Below are 19,192 nucleotides of genomic sequence, written 5' to 3'. Positions count from 1 at the left end.
TTTTACAGGTTTTTTGTAAAACAGTAAATTGGATAATTGGAAATTCATGGATAATAACATTTTAGCATTAAAAATATCATTTTGGTTAAAGAGCTTCTATATAAAGGTGTATTAACCATTACAAAGACATAAAAAATATTTTGGTAATAACTAGAAAACCGTAGAATGACTTTTGACGGGACAGAGGACTGTCTTGTTTTTATTTTAGGGCTATCTCTAGAGGACCGTACGTTCAATGATAACAAGGTCTTTAAAAAAGCTCAATGGCCCTTACCAAGATGAGAACATCAGGCTGACGACAGGACAGCTCAGCGAACACACATCTGGCCTTCTGACCACCTGTTGGAGAGAAATTTGACACAGTTTGAAAATGTCTACTTCATGTCATCCAACAGTAGATGTCTGATGGGTCTGTTCATACCAGACAGTTTGGAGATCTGAATGGTGTGGGCGTGGCTCTCCAGGCCAAAACGCCCCAGGCACTTCCTGCTGTCCTGGTAGGGAAGGTTGAAGTTCCTCATCAGGTACTCGGTGGCCGTCTCTTCCATGTTCAGTTGATCAGCATACTGCTGGTTAAAGAAGCCCACTTTCTGTAGGCAGACAAAAGACACAAGATACAATCCTTCTTATGACCTCATTTACCAAAATAAAGTGAAATTGTTCAACACAAGCTGAGTGTTTGTGTATAATTTAAAATGTAAAAAAAAAAGTTTTCAGACATCTGGGGACTCATTTTAATAGGTGTAATACGCTACCAGAACATTAAAGCTGCAAACATCTGCACTTTTCTCCATCTACACCCACATACACTGGCATGCTCCTTTTACCAGTTAATGTGACTTTGTTTCACCTGACAAGCACACAGTGTGCCTGACTGGGAAATACATTGAGGGAAAACACTCATTTTCATATCAAACACCTTCATAAGTTGACCTTGATAATACCACCGAGCCATGTCTGCAGGCAGGAAGTGATCAACATTAACCCATTGAGGCCTGAAACGCCTGTAAAATTTTAAAATAACCCCCTAAAACCTGAAGTTTTTCTGGAAATTCAACAATTCAACAACAATTCTACTAAATAATAGATTTTTCAGCCTCTGTAGCAGATAGAAATGAAATTCAAGAAGTATTTGAGAGCTTATACAAATACTACAAAACGACGTATCCGCTTTCCAGGCTTCAATGGGTTAAACCAAGGGTAGAACACTAACTATTTATATGTTTTAATGACAAACATGCTTTGTTTTGTCACCATTTTATTTAAAAAAAAACACCACAGAGTTTTATTCACTCCAGGCATCGATACAATAATCTCATTACAATTCTCCACCTCAGACGTGGACTCCACGCTGACGCAAACTTGCATACACGAGCTGAGACCAGACGTGAGATTTGATTGAACCCTCCGCTCACGTCTAAATTGATAAATATCAAGCCTTGCGTAGAAATGACTGTACGCCCACTTTTCTGCCATACTTTCATTAAATGAGGGTAAATGTGATTAACCCAATACCACACAAACAATTATAATATTTGATGTTTTTACTGAACACATCCATGTGACATTCATAGTTCATAGTAAACCTTGAGGCTAATGAGTCCACCAAGAGCTATTGGAGTCAGGATGTTATCAATGATATTAGATTTTAGTGAGGTGTAGAGCTAGTTTGACCTATAAAAACACACTTTTTGAGTTTGCTATTCAAAAGAAGCATCTGCTGATGTGAACCAATGCCTCGCAAAAAGATCTCTGAAGACTACTATTAAGAATTGCTGATTTGCATCAGATTGTGAGAGTGTTACAGAGGAACCTCAAAGTCGAGGTATTCACCAGTCCGTAGTTGCCCTAAAATGGAGACGATTTAGTTCCGTGGCTACTCTCCCTAGAACTGGGCGGCAATTAGAGTAACCGCTAAAGACTTAACCCATTGAAGCCTGGAAAGTGGATACGTAGTTTTGTAGTATTTGTAGTATTTGTATAAGCTCTCAAATACTTTTTGGAATTCATTTCTATCTGCTACAGAGGCTGAAAAATCTATTATTTAGTAGAAGCGTTGACACTTCTGTTGAATTTCCAGAAAAACTTCAGGTTTTAGGGGCTTATTTTAAAATCGCCCAGAGGTTTTACAGCCATTTTAGGCCTCAATGGGTTAAAGGAATCATTGGAACTGGTTACCATCTCTGTTTGAGTCTATACACAAAAGATTGAACAGTCATGGTGTCCATGGCAGGACACCACGGAGGAAGCCTCTGCTTTCTAAAAAAAAAAAAAAAAACATCACTGCATGCCTGAAGTTTACCAAAGAGCACCTTGACACTTGCCATTATCGAGGGGATAATGTAAGTCAAAATGAATCAAGGTATTCTACAGGTTAATGTCAGGGTGGCTGTCTGCCAGCTGAAGATCAGCAGAAGTTGGCTGATGGCAGGACAATGGCCCTAAAAATCAAAGTAAATCTACTACAGAATGGCTTCAAAAAAAAGAAAATCTGCCTTTTGGAGTGGCCCAGTCAGAGCCCAGAACTCAATCCAATAGACGCTAAAGCCTAAAGCTAAAGCTCTTCTGTGAGGAAGAATGTTCAGGTTATTGCTGCCAAAGGAGGTTCGACCAGTTATTAAATCTAAAGGTTCAATTATTTTTTTCCACCAGCACTATGAATCTTCCATTGATGTGTTCAATAAAGAGATGGAATATTATAATTGTTTGTGGTATTAGTTAACGTTGTGCTCGTCTATACTTGGGACTAAGATGCAGATCAGATCACATTTTATGATGAATTAATGCAGAAAACTAGATAATTCCTGGGGGTTCACATTGTCTGGAGGCCCACAGTTAGTCAGAATAGCCTGACATAGTGTGAGCATCTGGTTAACAAGAGCCAACATCAAACAGTAAGTTACTCACCAAGCGATGGTTCTTCCTCATCTCCCCTTTAGTCTAAAAAAGAAAAGTCAGTTAGCTCAGTAGTACATGTATTGGAGTAGTTTTTTGGTTTTTTTTGCATAGCTACATACTTACTGGATTTAATTTCCCAGTGAGCAGCAGCAGCAAAGTACTTTTCCCAACACCATTGGGTCCAACTATACAAACTAAAGGAAGGAAGAAAAAGAGTCACGTCAGAATTTTTTTTAAAAACAGTGAGCAGCAGTGTCAGTGCATCTGTGAAGTAAGGTGAGCCGCATACTGAACCAACCAGAACAACAATGGAGGGAAGGCTAAAAATAAACTATAATAATCTATATAATCTATGATCTGCCATTTCTAACAACATTAACTATGAATAATTCTCGACTCAGCTCTCAGTTTCACTGTCTCTGTATCACTGACATTGCAGTCAAGCAGTACAGCATTCATTTGACGTAAAACAAATCATTGATAAAAACTTTTAAAGCAAAAACTACACAATCAAATATGTTGCAGCAGGAATCTGATCTGAAACTGGAGAGGAATTACCTGCGGCAACCATAATTAAAGGTTTGCGATACCAACTTACGTCAGCTCAAACGGATTAGAAAAAGCTGTTGTAAACTGAGTGTTCAGAAAGGTATTATTTATACGTCCGTTTACTGTATTTTTTTCAACACATTGGCAACATTTTCTTTGAGCATCGACCATTGTACCATTATATTTATGACATAAATATAATGGTACATATAAGCAGAAAAGGTCCCCTTTATGTTTCTATTGACGCATGAAAAACACAAATGTGTCAACACTGCCACTAATGTTGCAACTGTCTGTTTGTCAGATACATGTCAGTGTTATGTCAAGTTATGACAGACGCAGCATACTTACTCCTGGAGTCCATGTCGATTCCAAAGTCCACATTTGTGAAGAGAGGCTTGTGACTACCCCCATAGCCGAAGTCAACACCTGTATAGTGGAGAACCAGTAGAGGTCAAACCAAGTAGACACAGACACACACAGACACACAGACACACACACGTTCAGGAATGCAAGTAAATAACCATAATTTAACAATTCAAGAAATAATAATGTTCTTAACTACTTTTACAGGTTTTTTGTAAAACAGTAAATTGGAAAATTCATGGATAACAATGACATTTTATCATTAAAAATATAATTTCGGTTTAAGAGCTTCTATATCAGGGGTGTCAAACTCTGGCCCGCGGGCCAAATTTGGCTAATACTACAAATCCCACAATGCCCTGATGTTGTTTTGGCGCGTCAATCAGGACAGGACCCAGAAACGCGCTCCTCTGTGACAGTCGTCACAGCAACCTCAAGCTAGAGCTGTCTCCGAGCTACCCCTTCGCAAAAATTCCCGAAAACAAAGACAGAATTTATTAACCTGTTGAAAAAGTTTATTTTGATATTTAAATCAGAAGGATGCAAATAGAAAAGAGGCATACGATTTTTATTTAATTTTTATTCAATAAATTAATGACATTTATGTGTTTTATATTTGAAAGTTGATTTTCATGTCTGCACTATTTAGTTATATATTGTATGTTTATAAGCATTGCTGGTTCCATATTTAATGTTAAAGCAAAACATGTTTGGTATATATTAAAAGGTTTATTTGTTCAATGTTGGCCCTCGATTTTATTCAAGTTCTAAATTTTGGCCCATTGTGTATTTGAGTTTGACACCCCTGTTTTATATAATGGCGTATTAACCATTACAGAGACATAAAAAATATTTTGGTAATAACTAGAAAACCGTAGAATGACTGTTGGCGGGACAAAGGACTGTCTTGTTTTTATTATAGGGCTATCTCTAGAGGTCCGTACGTTCAATGATAACAAGGTCTTTAAAAAACACTAACGTTACATCCATGGTGTTAGCTCACTTTCATATTTCTGACAGCTAGTTGTCATTTGTACTACTCAGACATGTTGTGTACAGCACTGAGCTCATGTTCTTACAGTGTAGTCCCAGTATGGGCGGTGAGAGAGGTGGGGGGTTAGGGAAGGTGAACTTGACGGTGTACTCTTTAGGCCTCTTCAGCAGCTCTGTGGCGTCCTGGCTCTCCTCCTCCTGACCTCCCTTCTTCTTGCCCTTCTGCTGCTTTCTGGTCAGGGCCTCCTTAGTTTGCTTTTCCTGAAAGGAAAAATGTAAAGAAAGTGGTGTGAGTCTTAAAACCAGCGTAGGACAGACTGGTTTCATTAACATTGGTGTCGAAGTCAAGACAAGAAGAGTTTTCTCATTGGCTTTTAACACCACGTAGAGTGTTGATTTTATGATTTTTTTGTTTTTATTTGTATACATGCATATTTTATTTTGTGCGGGCAGTACATTTTACATTTTATTTATTTTTATCCCATTTTAAATTTATTTTATCTTATTGCATCTTACTGTTCTATTGTTTACTACATCTCTTTGTATTGTGTTATCTATTTATTGTCTGTGCAGCACTTTGGAAACCTTGTGTTTGCTAAAATTGTGCTATATAAATAAAGTGGATTGGATTGGATAGAAACACGGAAGTAAGGAGATGTTTTGACCCATCATAAAGCAATACAGCTTGTACTTTAATTTTTCCCATTCCCATTTCAATTTATATCAAGTTATCAAGCAATTGATTCTCTCTAACGTATGCTCATTTTGTTCTGGGGTCACCTTCCAGCTTAATGGAACTGGAGCCTGAAGGGATTGCCTTACTCACAGCCTGTTTGGTCGATTTTCCACCAGCCTTTAGGTCTTTGAGTTTCTTCTCCTGCTTGTCATACTGTTTCTGCAGCTCTTTCTGCTTCTGCACGTACATCTTCTTGAACGTCACTGAAAGAAAAGTCAAATAAAACAAAACAGTGAGTAATATAAAGCAGGGTTTCCAGTATCCTTTACAGCTGTGTGTGTCTTACTCTGTTTAACCACAACACTAACCTAGTCATTTACTCACCCAGTACAACAATATACAATAAAACTCCAAGATAAACAGCGAAATTAAACATGAACACATGAAGGAAACCAATAGATTGAATTCCAGATCCATTAACGTAGACATTTTTCTACTAGTAGGAAATTAAATTATAGCTGGAAAACAAAACTGGCATTATTGTGTTATCTTAAATACAATACACATCACCAATCTAAATGGATACTTACAGTAGTTCCCTCTGTAATAGTAGAGTTTCTGGTTGTCTAGGTGGATGATATCTGTACACACGTCGTCAAGGAAACTCTGGTCGTGGGAAACTATGAGGAGAGTCTTCTTCCAGCCTTGAAGGTAGCTATGGGAAAGAGTAAACAAGCACACATCTTGAAAATGATTTAAAAAAAAAAAGTAGACATACAAGAAAGAACTTCCAAATATTCGTTAAAAGGCTAAAGCCTGATTTCCACCGGCCACTCTAATCAATGAGACCATTTCCACCAAGCACAGTGCCACGCAACGTCTCAGCAGCGTCCCAGCGCCATCAATACGTAGCATTTATATTTTTGCTGCGAGCCGTTGCTAAACCGGGTAAAGCTCAACAGAGCAGATTGCACCAGCCGGAAATCCAACACAGAATCAAAGTAATACACTTCTGCACTCTTTCAAAATAAAACACAATACGCAGTTCATGTAGCCTTAAACAACTTCACATCAACATTATGTTATGACCGGGGCACCAGGTCTCAATCAATCAATCAAAGGGTCTCAGAGGATCGGAGACATGGATGACAAGAGACTGATTGTTGAAGTGGAACAGCATACAATCATTTATAACATAACACATTAATTTTATAAGGATAGATGGTCAGATCAACAGATCTTCCACGCCGGAGAAGCAAAGTAAGCTTTTTGTTGTTGTTGTTTACTTATTACACACAGTTTATAACGGGATCTCGCCGTCTCCCGTACGTTCAGGATTATCGCATGTTCTCGTGATCTCGCGTGTATACGTCTGGCTCGATGCGCTGCCGTTACGTGCCCAGTGTGAATTGACCACCGGGCAGAGGACGGAAAAAAACTGGTGGAAATCGTCAGTAGGGACATAAATGTGAGGATATTAGGCATTTCATCATGTTCTGTAGTGTTAGCTGTTTTTCTCTTCATGAACAAAGTATTCTGATTATCTGTGTTAAAAATAACCGAATGTAAGACCGTCTTTGCTGCCAAAGAAGAGAGACAGTTAATGCAGACAAGGATGCATGTAGAATTAACTAAAAGCTAATTGAGGCAAATGGATTATTTATTAAATAAATCACAAATAAGGATACAATCATAATGTTTACATTTATATTATTCACTTATTCTCTCAGCTAAGAGTCTGTATGGACCAAAGATGGACTATTTACTACAGAGGGATGCCGTTTCCAAAAGAGGTGATGAGTTAAAGACGCTTTTTAGTTGTTTTCAAGCTTTAACAGAACAAAACCCAACCAGGTTAGCTTTTGCTAACTAATCTCGTGTTTCCACTATAGTCGAATACCCGGAATGAGGCGGGTGTCATTCACTGAAATGCCCCTAATTTGAATATGAGCCGTCCCGAGCAATTTTTTGACCAGACATTTTTTGGCCCTGTCAAAGAACAGGGCCGTTTTTTCCCCCGAAAAAAGCCTGGTTGCTGATTGGATAAAATGCTTAACAGGATGTGACGTAGTACTCTTCACTTCAAGAACAAGTGCCATTTGTAAAACTTATCAAAGCTTTGCCTATGGATGGCAATAGGGCTAACTGTGGTTCCAGTGTGGCTGTTTTGAGTTGCAGCAGTCCAATACATGTAATTATGTTACCTGCAGTGTGGAATAGGTGATGTTTACACCGAAGCAGTATGTTATGGGCGGTTTTAGAGCTATGAGGAAATTGAGAGCCCCTAAGAGGCAATTCTGCTTCGCCAAGTTGACTCTTCTCAGCTGAAACCCAACATCAGCATCATTCCTTCCAACTTATAATACAAATGAAAAAACTACCATTATTAAATCCTCAGTGATATGATTCAGGGAAACACATTGGATTAAAAAACTGCTTCGTACTTGTTGAGCCAGATGACGGCGTTCAGGTCCAGGTGGTTGGTGGGCTCGTCCAGCATCAGTAGAGTGGGCTCCATGAACAGAGCTCTGAGGACACAGAAGGTAAGAATGAACTTCAAAAAAAAAGGTTCACATTAGACCAGAGAACCATACATGAAGTTTGTGGTGCTGCACCTGGCAAGAGAAACTCTCATCCTCCACCCTCCAGAGAACCTCTTGGTGGGTCTGTTCTGCATCTCAGGGGTGAATGATAATCCAGCCAGGATCCTTCTGGCCTTGGCCTCAGCTGCTGCAGCTCCAATTGCCCTCAGCTCTTCATAGACCTGCCAGAGAGGAGAAACGCTGAGGTTCAACAGTTTATCCACATTAATTCAACCACTTTTTTGAAGGTCAAACTGAAGGTAAGTGCGCCTAACATGTGACTAATAATTCCTTATTGAAGAGGAAAACTGTAACCAAGTAAAGTTTGTTGAAAGTCTCTCTCTAAAATGCAGGGTTCGTACACTTTAGCAGTGGTCAAATTCAAGCATTTTTCAAGGACTTTCAAGGTAAATTTTCAAGCTTTTCCAGTATCTTACACCTGTTGTAAATTGCATGTTTTAGATGAGTACTTGCATACTAAAAAGGGGGAGATTCCACTTAACCATAGCAACAGCGATGGTGTTACACTTTTAGGAGGAACGGTTCATTTCAGATAGGCTACTCATTATTTTTTACGTTGAAAATGTTATTATCTATAGTCTATAGATGAATATAGTCAGATTGCAAGAGAAAAACTTCAAGCATTTACAAGCACTTTATCCAAAATCCAAGCACTTTTTAAACCTTGAAAATTCAACATTTAAATTCAAGCATTTTCAAGGATTTCAAGCACCAGTACGAACCCTGAAAATGTGATGATTTTTTACAATCAACAGATTGGGAAATAATTTTACTGTTTGCCTTTAGTTTTTTCTTCCACATATGTTTTGACTTACCTCAAGTTTTGTTCCCATCCTGTTTTATCTTTCTTGACTGTCATATTTCTTATGCTGGCAGTCAGGAAAGATATGACATTAAAATGGAAAGATACCGAACCCCCTGCAATAGCTCACTGGTGGAATTAACTTTCAAGCTATTTTACACTAGATAATATATATTATAGGAGTAAAGACAGATCCTCAGATTTTTTTAAAATTTGGCAATCTCATATGGAATTTGGCTTTAAGAGCATTCTGGGTCATTATAAGGCATAGTAAAAATGGCAAGACCTGAGTTTAATAATTTGTGTTGTTGTGCTTTTTTTGTTTGTTTTTTCTAATCTGTTTTATTTGTTCCTCATTTATGCTGTGTAACAGTGTCTTTTGTGTGTTGAGGGTATAGGTTTGGATATTATGTTGGTTCTCTGAGTGGTGTGAAGCCCCCGGCTTAGGACTGGAAGGTGTCTTGCTTTCTCTAATAAGTTTTTGACTTTGGCAAGTTTGTGTTTCTGTGCATCTTATTAGAGCTATTTTGATTGACCCTAAGTGAGGGAATCTGAGTTGTGGGGGTTGGAGTTCTGTGTATATCCTCTGTAACCTGTTGATAAATTGTGAAAATAATAATAATAATAATTTTAAAAAAGAAAATATATCTTGAAGTAATGTGAACACCCGCTCTGTCAGTGACGTTTGCTTTGACGTATGCCGCCTAACGAGTAAAATGAAAATTAGATTACGCCCTCTGCTGTTGAAAAAAGGGTACCGCGATTCATTTTTCATCTCAACCGACTTAAATCATCACACATTTGTTTCGATTTTTACCTGTCCCACGATGCATCGTTACATCCCTAATGACGGCATTTGACTCACCTTGTCCAGCCTTTCAGCCACGCTGTCCTCCCCCTTCTCCAGACGAGCCTGGAGCTGCCTCTCCTCCTCCAGGAGCTTCAGGCGGCGGGTGTCTGCCTTCAGCACTGCCTGCACTGCCGGCGTGTCGTCAGCTACCACCTCTAAAGCAAACAACACAAGTATATGACAAGAGTCAGTGAGGAGCAACAACAACACGGACAGAGACAGAGAAATGAGCACTTACCCTGTTCACACAGCAGCACATCAATGTTGGGGGGGATACTGAGAGCCCTGTTGGCTATGTGTTTCAGCAATGTGGTTTTTCCTTTGCTGAAAGATGAGACAAAGACACAAACCCAGAATCAGTGTATAGGCAAACAAAGACAATGGCTTGTATTAGAAGCCATGGTAATTTTGCTGTTGAATAATTTTTATGATCTTAAAATAATTCAGTACTGAAAAGATGCATGACATTGTGTTGAATCAATGCATTTATTTATGATTGCTATATATCGTTAGCCTCATAGCATAATAGCCTAAGTCATTTTTTGGCCAAATTGTGATATCTGCCTAACTTTACTCTCCTACCACTGCTGCATCTTTCTGCCTTATTGCCTATGTTCTCAGCCTATCAGAACACATGATAGAGTCCAAAATCACTTTCTGTCTTAGTCATCTCTTTGACTTAGGCATTTTTGCGGCTACACATAAACCAAACTACATTACCGGTATTTATATGTAAGAGAAAAATTGCCTTAGTCAGAGCATATTCTGCCTAAGTCACTTTTATCTGTTATGAAATCGATGTGTTTAATTTTTTATGCAAACTTGTTCACACTTCTATTTGAACTTACTGTTACAATATCAATTAAGAATACCAATGGGCTTCCTAAAAATTGTGTATTTTCTTGTTTCTCGAAAACGTTCAAATATGACTTAGGCAAATATGCTATGAGGCTAACGATATGCAGATAACATGGAAAGAATCAATAAAATGTTTAAACTTAACTTTTTAAACTTTAGTGTTCCCCCTTTCTTACTGGATTACAGGCTACCTTTATTGTGCTTTTTGCATTTATCATCCTTTCATACAAGCAAGAGTTTAGCTGTATGTTAAAGTACAATAGTGATTCTAAAACATAAATAAAAACAGAATGCATCAAATTAAGAATGAGATTATACATTTACGGAAAACAAAAGTTTCCCAGTTTGAGCCTTAGATATCATATTATTGTTCTGTATTCAATAGAATTTAGGTTTTGCATTCTGTTTCTTTTGTCACATCGTCCCGTATTTTGGGGAATTTGGATTGTAATTATTTCACATAGAAAATTTCTTGTTGCCATACATGTTACAAGTAAAATACAAGTTGCATGTGCACTAACAAAGGGGCACACGTATTCTGCATGTCCTGCACAATGCTCTAGGTCTCTAGTTTGTGGTTGTAAAGTTTCATGACGCTGTGATTATTTTAGAGGTCACAGCAGCTCAATATAAACAATGAGGTCAATTTTCAAAAATGCTCTCACTACAATGAAATGCTGCAAAGTGGACTAAAATAATCACACATGAATAAAATTGGGTTCATTGAATCGACAAGAGTCTCAGTGATACTCAATTAATAACACCCAGTTTATAGCATTGATAGGAGTAGAAGTCTGTGTGCTTGTAGTTAGTAACTAAAAAGAAAACACATTTACCCATTTGGTCCAACCAAACCATATCTTCTTCCTGCCACAATCAGAAGGTCAGCGTTGACAAAAAGCTCCTTGCCGTGTGCAGATATGCTGAACCTCTCGAGCTAAAGGGCACAAACACATCTTCATTAACAGAGTAGACCAATTTCTGCAGGAGATGCAGCATTTTCCAAAGCCAGTTTTCCTCGTTAAAAGCATCTTAACACAATATTATGTCAAGTAAATGACCTTGATATCAGAGGCGTTCTCTAGCATGGCCTGTCTGGAGGACATCTCAGCCTGGGAAATAGAGAAATCTCCCTCCAAGGCATTCTGAGCTCGAACACTGGCCACCTGACGCTCATACTCCATCTGTAGCGACACACAGCAACACAAGAACACAAATCAAAAAGACATAATCAGGGTTATTTTCACCTAAGTCCACCTAAGATATTAAATAGCAGAGGAAGGTCTTCAGGGTGGACATACGGAAATGAAAGATTTTGTTTATTACCATTTTATACTGTACATTTAATCATGTTTTACCACATCAAGGTGACACTTAAAAGCTCAGCGTTGAAAGCTGGCCAGATGTCATAGTAATGAAACACAGAGACAAGAAAAGAAGTGAGCTTTGCATAAGATGCAAACTACAGATGATAAACATGCAGCTATGTGGAGGCAGACACTCAGTACGTTTACATAACACTTGTAAAAAACCTAATTATTCCCTTAATCTGACTATAACTGGACAACTGAAGTGCATGTAAACGTGTTAGTCCGACTAATGCCGCAGTTCTCCAACTCCGATTAAGACACCCAGATAGTGTGATTGGAATAGGATTTTTGCCCATTTGTATGACCTGACAACGCATGTGCGCATGCTCCACTCCCCCCGGAAAAAAAAACATCCAAGAATGCCAGTAGCAGTAACTAGTCACATTAGTTGTTCAGTAGCGACGGCACGGGAAGGGGTCCATAATAACCCGCTGAAACAACGCATATCGAAACCTAGTGTTTAGACATTCCCGTCAGTTAATCGATTTTCTCAGTTGCACGTAAACTGGGACAAGCACAGAAGTCCGATTAGACGGCAAAATCGATTTTTAAGCATCGCTCGATTAAACTGTGCATGTAAACGAACTGACTGTAGGATGTTCTGACAAACCAAACAACTATCGAAAAACACTGTGACTTGTTTATGATGTGAGGTGATGCACAGATGCAACGTACTGAAGTAGCAACAGCCCCAGGATGTTGCATTTGTCCAGTATTAATGGACACCAGACAGCACTTGGCCTTTAACCCATTGACGCCTAAAACTTCCTGTAAAACCTCTGGGCGATTTTAAAATAAGCCCCTAAAACCTGAAGTTTTTCTGGAAATTCAACAGAAGTGTCAACGCTTCTACTAAATAATAGATTTTTCAGCCTCTGTAGCAGATAGAAATGAAATTCAAAAAGTATTTGAGAGCTTATACAAATACTACAAAATGACGTATCTGCTTTCCAGGCTTCAATGGGTTAATTAACAGCAATGTGATTCCAGGACAATGTATTGGAAAGAAACTGATAAGAAACACACAGCAAGAGGCACAGTTTTCTTGAAAAAACAAAGTGCTGAATACCCTCAAGAAGTGGAATGAATTCATTTTGCTGTAAAACAAACTTAAAGAACAACATTTAACTGTATTTAGTTTGTTAATTTGAAGATCAAAATGTCTCTGCTAATCCACAAAGCATGAGACTTTTTCAGGAGACTGGGATATAAGAAAAGAAACAAATCGCTGAGGGGGAACCTGGGAACCACTGCATTACACAGCTGTTTACACAAGCTGAGCAGAACTCTTCATGGCTTTTACGTGCCAAATAAATAAGCACATACATGACATAAAAGATTACCAGCTTCTTTTTCTTCTTCTTTTCCTTTTTGCTAAGGTTAGCGAACGGGTCATCTTCCTGCTGCTTGGCCTGTTCTGCAATGGTGTCCTCAGCACTCTGAGGGTTCGAACCAGAAAAGAGAAACATTAGCACACTGATCCAAAGCAGAGAAGGACAAGAGACAAATTTTAAGGAGACGCACATACCATCATCATGTCACCGCCATCACTATCCTCCTCTTCCTCCTCGTCCTCATCCTCCTCCCCCTTCTCACTTCGTCCTTGTTCGGCAGGTTTTCCTTTCTACATGAACAAATAAAAAAAACGTCACATCTTGGTTACCTAGAAGCTACATACAATTAGATGAATGATGTTTAAATTATGATTAGATAAAACTGAAAACAACAAGGTTAACATCAGTGTTAACTACTCACCTTGTGTTGCTCCTTCTTACCCCTCTTAGGTTTCTTATCTTCATTTTGCACTGACTAAAAAAAAGAAGATTTTTTTATTATTTAAACATTCATCTATGCCTAACTAACAACTCAGACATTCTAAATGCATGAAATTAAGAAAAGTGTTGTCGTTATGGAAGAAAAGAGGGGAGTGGAGTACTCTGATTGATTTGCAGCCTTTATTAGTGCAAATGTGTAACACAACTGAGCATACTGTATATAAATAATGGAGGTAGCCACTGTGACCCATTGGTTTGTGGACTGCTCGTTTGAAGCATCAAAATTAGCGTTACGGCTGTCACCATCTTCATTATTTGAAACCGGGAGAGGACTGGTCTATCTAAAAATAAACCGTCAACGCTAAAACAAATGTACGTTACTAAGCGAAAAAAAATTAACCACCGACTCCGTGGAGTGCCTTTTCATACAACCAAAAAAATCATTTTCATGAAATGAAAACACACGGTGACAGGGTCAAAGTCCAACAAGCCACAAACCAACGGGTGACGTCACGGTCACTACGTCCATTATTTATATACAGTCTATGATATTTATCATACATTTTCTTTTAAATGGGACCATTATTAGCAAAGGCAACACAACGCAAATTAACTTTATATTATGAATAGTGTAAATATACTTTCAGTAGCTTGAAATGTGACGTTAGTGCAGCACATGAGACTCTGGCGGGCCGCTACAGTCTAGATAATTAATGAGAAACCCTTACGCCACTACGTCAAGAAGTAGGAATGTTGCCAATATCATCGTATGCATTTTCTTTAACCATGAAAACAATATACCGGTATTATCGTGAACAATAAGGCACATCCCTTATAGTAAGGAGGCAACCACTTTTTTTCTCCTTTTTTTATTATGCTTGTAAAATATTAATGAATTAAACTTTGGTGTTTTGGTTTCTGTAAAATGAACTATTTGTTAAGGCTCTCAGCAACTTAGAACCAATATTAGCTCAAGTGAGTCACTGATGACACAGAGATAGTGAGTAAGAGAGCAAGACAGCAAACTAGTAGAGGCACCAGCCATGAACGTTAGTTTCTAATCGTGTTAGAAGTCATATCGAGAATATTACTGCACCTTTTTTGCTGGTTCATCTTCGTCATCCTCATCAGCATCTTCATCACTCTGGCCCTGGCTAAGAGCAGCGAAGATGTTTCCACCCTGAAGAAGAACAGATTTGTTTTACACCGTCACCATGTTAAGAGTGAGGACAGTGTGTTAATGTAGACAAATGACGAACCTTATTGTTCTTCTGTCCTTTGCTGACGGGGACGACTGTGGGGAGGAAACACAAGAACAATAAATAATGACTGTCCAAATGTTTTCATTGCAAGGATCGGTCTGGAAACATCATACCTGGCTCTTCATCCTCATCGCTTGCTTGCACTGAAAGCTTTTTCAGCTTTAGCATGACATCCTCCTCATCCTCCTCATCTGCATCTCCACCCTTCCCTTTCCGCCGGTCTTTCTTCTTCTTCTGAGACTGAAATGTCACAAGTAGACAGAATCAGATTTAGGTCTAGAAGTTTTTTGGAGAAATACCAGGCAAATATGGATAACTATGAAAATACTATGCATCGGGCATCGCTGTCTTTTTTTAAAGTTTAACATGTACAATGCAGCGCAATAACTTTTACGATTAATAATAGTCCAGGAGGCTTAACAGCAGACTCTGGATGTCACTGAAAAAACTACAGACCTGCTATTACTAAGCCAGAAGTGGATCTCTCACATACTGCCAGCCCCAAACGTCATTTAAGCCAGAAAACTGTATACCAGAGTTGGAAATTAGCACCCGCCAAATGCAGGTAAATTGTTGGGTACATTTTTTTATTCACCAGCTACTGTGGCGGGCAGCAAGTACAAACAGGTAATGCAATTGTGGGGGTGGGGTTTCACAACTCAATCAACCAATTAAAGTTATTAGAGTTAAAGTTGTCCCAAAAAGACTTTAGCTTATAACTTTGGTAGCTATGTCTTTGTCCGTGTATCTACATTACAGCCTCAACAGGAAGCAGTAGAACAGGATGTAACTAGAGAAAAAAAACTCCATTAACAGTCTGTCACACATGTCATAGTGTTATGATGATGATGATGATATATATATATATATATATATATATATATCATATACAGTCATGGAAATAATTATTAGACTCCCTTTTTCTTCAATTCCTTGTTCATTTTTATGCCTGGTACAACTAAAAGTACATTTGATGGAATGAATATAATGATAACAAAAATAGTCAATTTAAGAGCTGATATCTGGCTATTTTCCATGGTTCTCTTGATAATAACTAAAATCATCATCAAGAAAAACATGGAAAATGTCTTGATGTCAGCTCTTTAACAATAAAATGAAGAAAACAAGGGTGGTCTAATCATTTTGTTCCATGACTGTCACTGTATATAGGATGTTTAATGGGGCGTGTTTCTGGTGGGTTCCATCAATGCAGCTAATGATATCGGGACTTAATTGAAAAAGCCTGTTTAGAATTAACATCAACTGTCACTTAAGGCTTATGCCATTCCAACACAATTCAGCTGTGCCGTGTCTAGTCAACGTTAACTCAAACCAGGCTATACAAGCTGGCATTGTTGCAAGAAGAGGTGAAAAGCTGAGCAGCATTTTTGTCGGCAGCCGAGCAAACAATGCTGATGGAGCTATTTGAAGAATGTGAAGTAACACTCACAAAAACAGGCAAATCAAACTGCTGCCGTTAACAAAGCCAGGGAGATGGAATGTTAATTTGTTTGTTTGTTTTTTTTAAAGTAAATTAATAATAATTGCCAGCTGCATAATCAGCTACTCTTCTTAACAAGATGTTGACTCGATCTAGGAGCATCATCTGCTAATGTGAATTGACCAAAAACTCGATCTAGAGTACAAAAAGATAAAGAAATTTATTGATTAAGTTGGAGATAAAGAAACATTATTGTGCACCTCCTGCCGCTGTTCTGCTACACAGCACTACCGTGTCCTTCGTTCCACAATGCTGATTTGCAATGTTAATTAACAGATTTGGGGAGGCAAATATTACACTATTGCAGAATCTGAATGAATCTCCTAAGGCAAAATGATGGCAGAGCTCGTTATGGCATTTTTGTGGAAACGTAGTATGAAAAAGGGGCTGATGATTCGTGTTTTTGTTAGGGATGCACAATATCGGATATGTTTTAGAAACAGACCTAAAAACAGGACAAACAAGATTTGAGTGAACATTGAAAGATAAATGTATTATTTTAATATTACTGTTTTTTGTTTTTTTTCCCCACATGCAGTTGCACATTGTTGGTTAAATGAGACAGCTGGGAAAAAAGCCGAGTGGCTGGTGGATTCTGTAATCCACCAGCCACATTAAGGTATTTCCAGCCCTGCTGTATAAAGTGTAGCATCAGTCATCCTGTTAGTTTCAGAGTTAAAACTACCTGTTTTCCTTGTGTGTGTTTCACAGCCACCTCATCTTCCTTCTCAGGTTTGTTGCCTGTGGCGAGTTCCTCAAAAAACTGGGAAAAAAGAACACAACAAATACAATGAGGAGTTTTGAGCCACTGATATAAAACAACAGTTAATAATGTTTATACCTAAATACTAAACAAATGAGTACTCACACTCTTTTTTTCTTTTTTATCCTTTTTCCCCTTCTTCACTGTTTTCTCTGCTGTGGAAGAAAACTCATTTTTAGTTTTATAAAATCAATGGAACAGTTTCGTACATTATAAAGAGTATCATGTCTGTACTCCAACAAAAGGCTTGGAATTAAACAATGAGTATGAGGTTAAATGCTGACTAATCTGATTTTCATTCTTTTTTATGCTATTGTAGTTCTACTAGTATTGCAGTTGGGGACAGAAACTGACTGAATATGTTGAAATTAACTTTAATAAACCTATTACCAACATACTCAACAAGGCTTGTGGTGGAATCTTCCTCACACACTCTCATCCGTCCTCTGTTCACACCTCCAAACACCCTTAACCTTAAACAACCTCAACACTTTAAACTAGAGGTCGACCGATATATCGGCCAGCTGATGTATTGGGCCGATATTTGCGTTTTTTTTTAATTGTATCTGCATTGGCCAATACGTGAGTGTGTGCATTCACTGATCAATTAGCCCATCTCACTGAGCCAACACCAGGCCAGGCTTGGTGCAACATCTGCCATTCTCTGGTGAGCTGCTGCTGATACCAGAAAAATGAAAAACACATCAAATATGTGGATCATCTGAGGCGCTACCACCTCCAGGCCTAGAACAACATATGCATTGTTTGCTATCCAACTGTTAATATGTTTTATCATGTAAATGGAAAAAGAAAAGGCAATATCGGCTTCAAGAATCGGCGCAAAAAAATCGGCAGCACATATCAGGGATCGGTCAAGACTGATAATCGGCATCGGCCTTAAAAAACCTGTATCGGTCAACCACTAGTTTAAACCTCTCTGTCAAACTACAATACTGTACCGTCAGACAGTTAACTACCATATTATCTCACACTGACAATAGCACCTCTTTGCTGAATGGACAGACACCTGAACGCCTCATGGTTAGGGTTTGATGAGTGTCTAGCTATAGTTACTGTAAAACATTTTACAATTCAATTTAAGTTAATCACTTCAAATTTGCTTTACCATTACAATGGTTAAAGCTGAAGGGGAAACTTGAGCAAAATCTACAATAAATGGCAACCATTTATGGAATTTTTGGGACGTACTATTACACCAAACTCAATTCCCAAAAACAGCAGTTACATGTGATGTTGTTTATCGATAACGTTTCAACCCCGACGATAGTGATATATTATTTTTGACAAAACATATGGCGTGTCACGGCAAACTAACGCTATATATATAAAACATTAGCCATTTTAACGGCACTATCATAGCGTTTCAGGCCCTTTCTAGTATCACGTTATCTAGCATTAAGCAACTCACTTAAATGGTAAAAATCGGGATTTTATTCTAATTAATCCCTTTAGATTAAGTGTCTAACATACGAATTGACTAGAAATACCTACAGATTAAGAAAAGCTAAAGTAGGTTATGATATCAGATATGCGCCGTTGCAAATAAACAAGTTAAAGTGAAATTTGAAGACTCGCAATGCAGTTTGGCATCAGTGCCACCCATACAGTCTATGGTGCCACCGTATCTGCCGCTCAGCTACATTAGCTGTGACGCTACTAGCATAGCGGCTAGCTTCTCACACAACATTAACGTCATCTCACCCGGTGCCGGCGGAGCGGCTTCATCGTCACCCACCCACTCCGCTTCTTCTTTTGATTTCTTTGGCATTTTTTTTACTTTCAATGTAGCGTTAATAAAAATAACGTGGCTTAAAGTCCTTCTTAAATGCAATTATGTTTACCAGCACAAACGTCATGCGGCCCAACGACACACATGCCGGGTCATGAACAAAGTTTTTCTTCTTC

The 19,192-nt window shown here is 38.4% G+C and overlaps 1 protein-coding gene across 2 annotated transcripts in view; it reads right to left on the bottom strand.

Annotated features, from left to right (window-relative positions):
- The window catches only part of abcf1 (ATP-binding cassette, sub-family F (GCN20), member 1), a 20,984-nt gene extending 1,792 nt beyond the window's left edge, over positions 1–19,192 (bottom strand). Inside the window, exons 1-23 of one of the 2 annotated variants that reach the window (XM_059350798.1) lie at positions 18,989–19,192; positions 17,372–17,421; positions 17,189–17,266; positions 15,116–15,242; positions 15,000–15,034; positions 14,837–14,920; positions 13,721–13,774; positions 13,494–13,589; positions 13,309–13,404; positions 11,657–11,779; positions 11,432–11,532; positions 9,976–10,061; positions 9,753–9,892; positions 8,098–8,246; positions 7,927–8,010; positions 6,073–6,197; positions 5,633–5,745; positions 4,893–5,067; positions 3,799–3,876; positions 3,022–3,092; positions 2,908–2,940; positions 422–590; positions 275–339 (exon numbers count right to left, since the gene is read on the bottom strand). In XM_059350798.1, coding sequence (XP_059206781.1) covers positions 275–339; positions 422–590; positions 2,908–2,940; positions 3,022–3,092; positions 3,799–3,876; positions 4,893–5,067; positions 5,633–5,745; positions 6,073–6,197; positions 7,927–8,010; positions 8,098–8,246; positions 9,753–9,892; positions 9,976–10,061; positions 11,432–11,532; positions 11,657–11,779; positions 13,309–13,404; positions 13,494–13,589; positions 13,721–13,774; positions 14,837–14,920; positions 15,000–15,034; positions 15,116–15,242; positions 17,189–17,266; positions 17,372–17,421; positions 18,989–19,055 — 2,199 coding nt within the window. In that variant the 5' untranslated portion in view covers positions 19,056–19,192. The remainder of the gene's footprint in view (positions 1–274; positions 340–421; positions 591–2,907; positions 2,941–3,021; positions 3,093–3,798; positions 3,877–4,892; positions 5,068–5,632; positions 5,746–6,072; positions 6,198–7,926; positions 8,011–8,097; positions 8,247–9,752; positions 9,893–9,975; positions 10,062–11,431; positions 11,533–11,656; positions 11,780–13,308; positions 13,405–13,493; positions 13,590–13,720; positions 13,775–14,836; positions 14,921–14,999; positions 15,035–15,115; positions 15,243–17,188; positions 17,267–17,371; positions 17,422–18,988) is intronic. The other variant, XM_059350799.1, reaches the window with a different exon arrangement.

This window comes from Centropristis striata, chromosome 14, assembly GCF_030273125.1.
Source record: "Centropristis striata isolate RG_2023a ecotype Rhode Island chromosome 14, C.striata_1.0, whole genome shotgun sequence".
NCBI classification, from domain to species: domain Eukaryota; kingdom Metazoa; phylum Chordata; class Actinopteri; order Perciformes; family Serranidae; genus Centropristis; species Centropristis striata.
The sequence above is the reverse complement of the archived record's forward strand: the minus strand, read 5'-3'. Positions and strand labels throughout refer to the sequence as shown.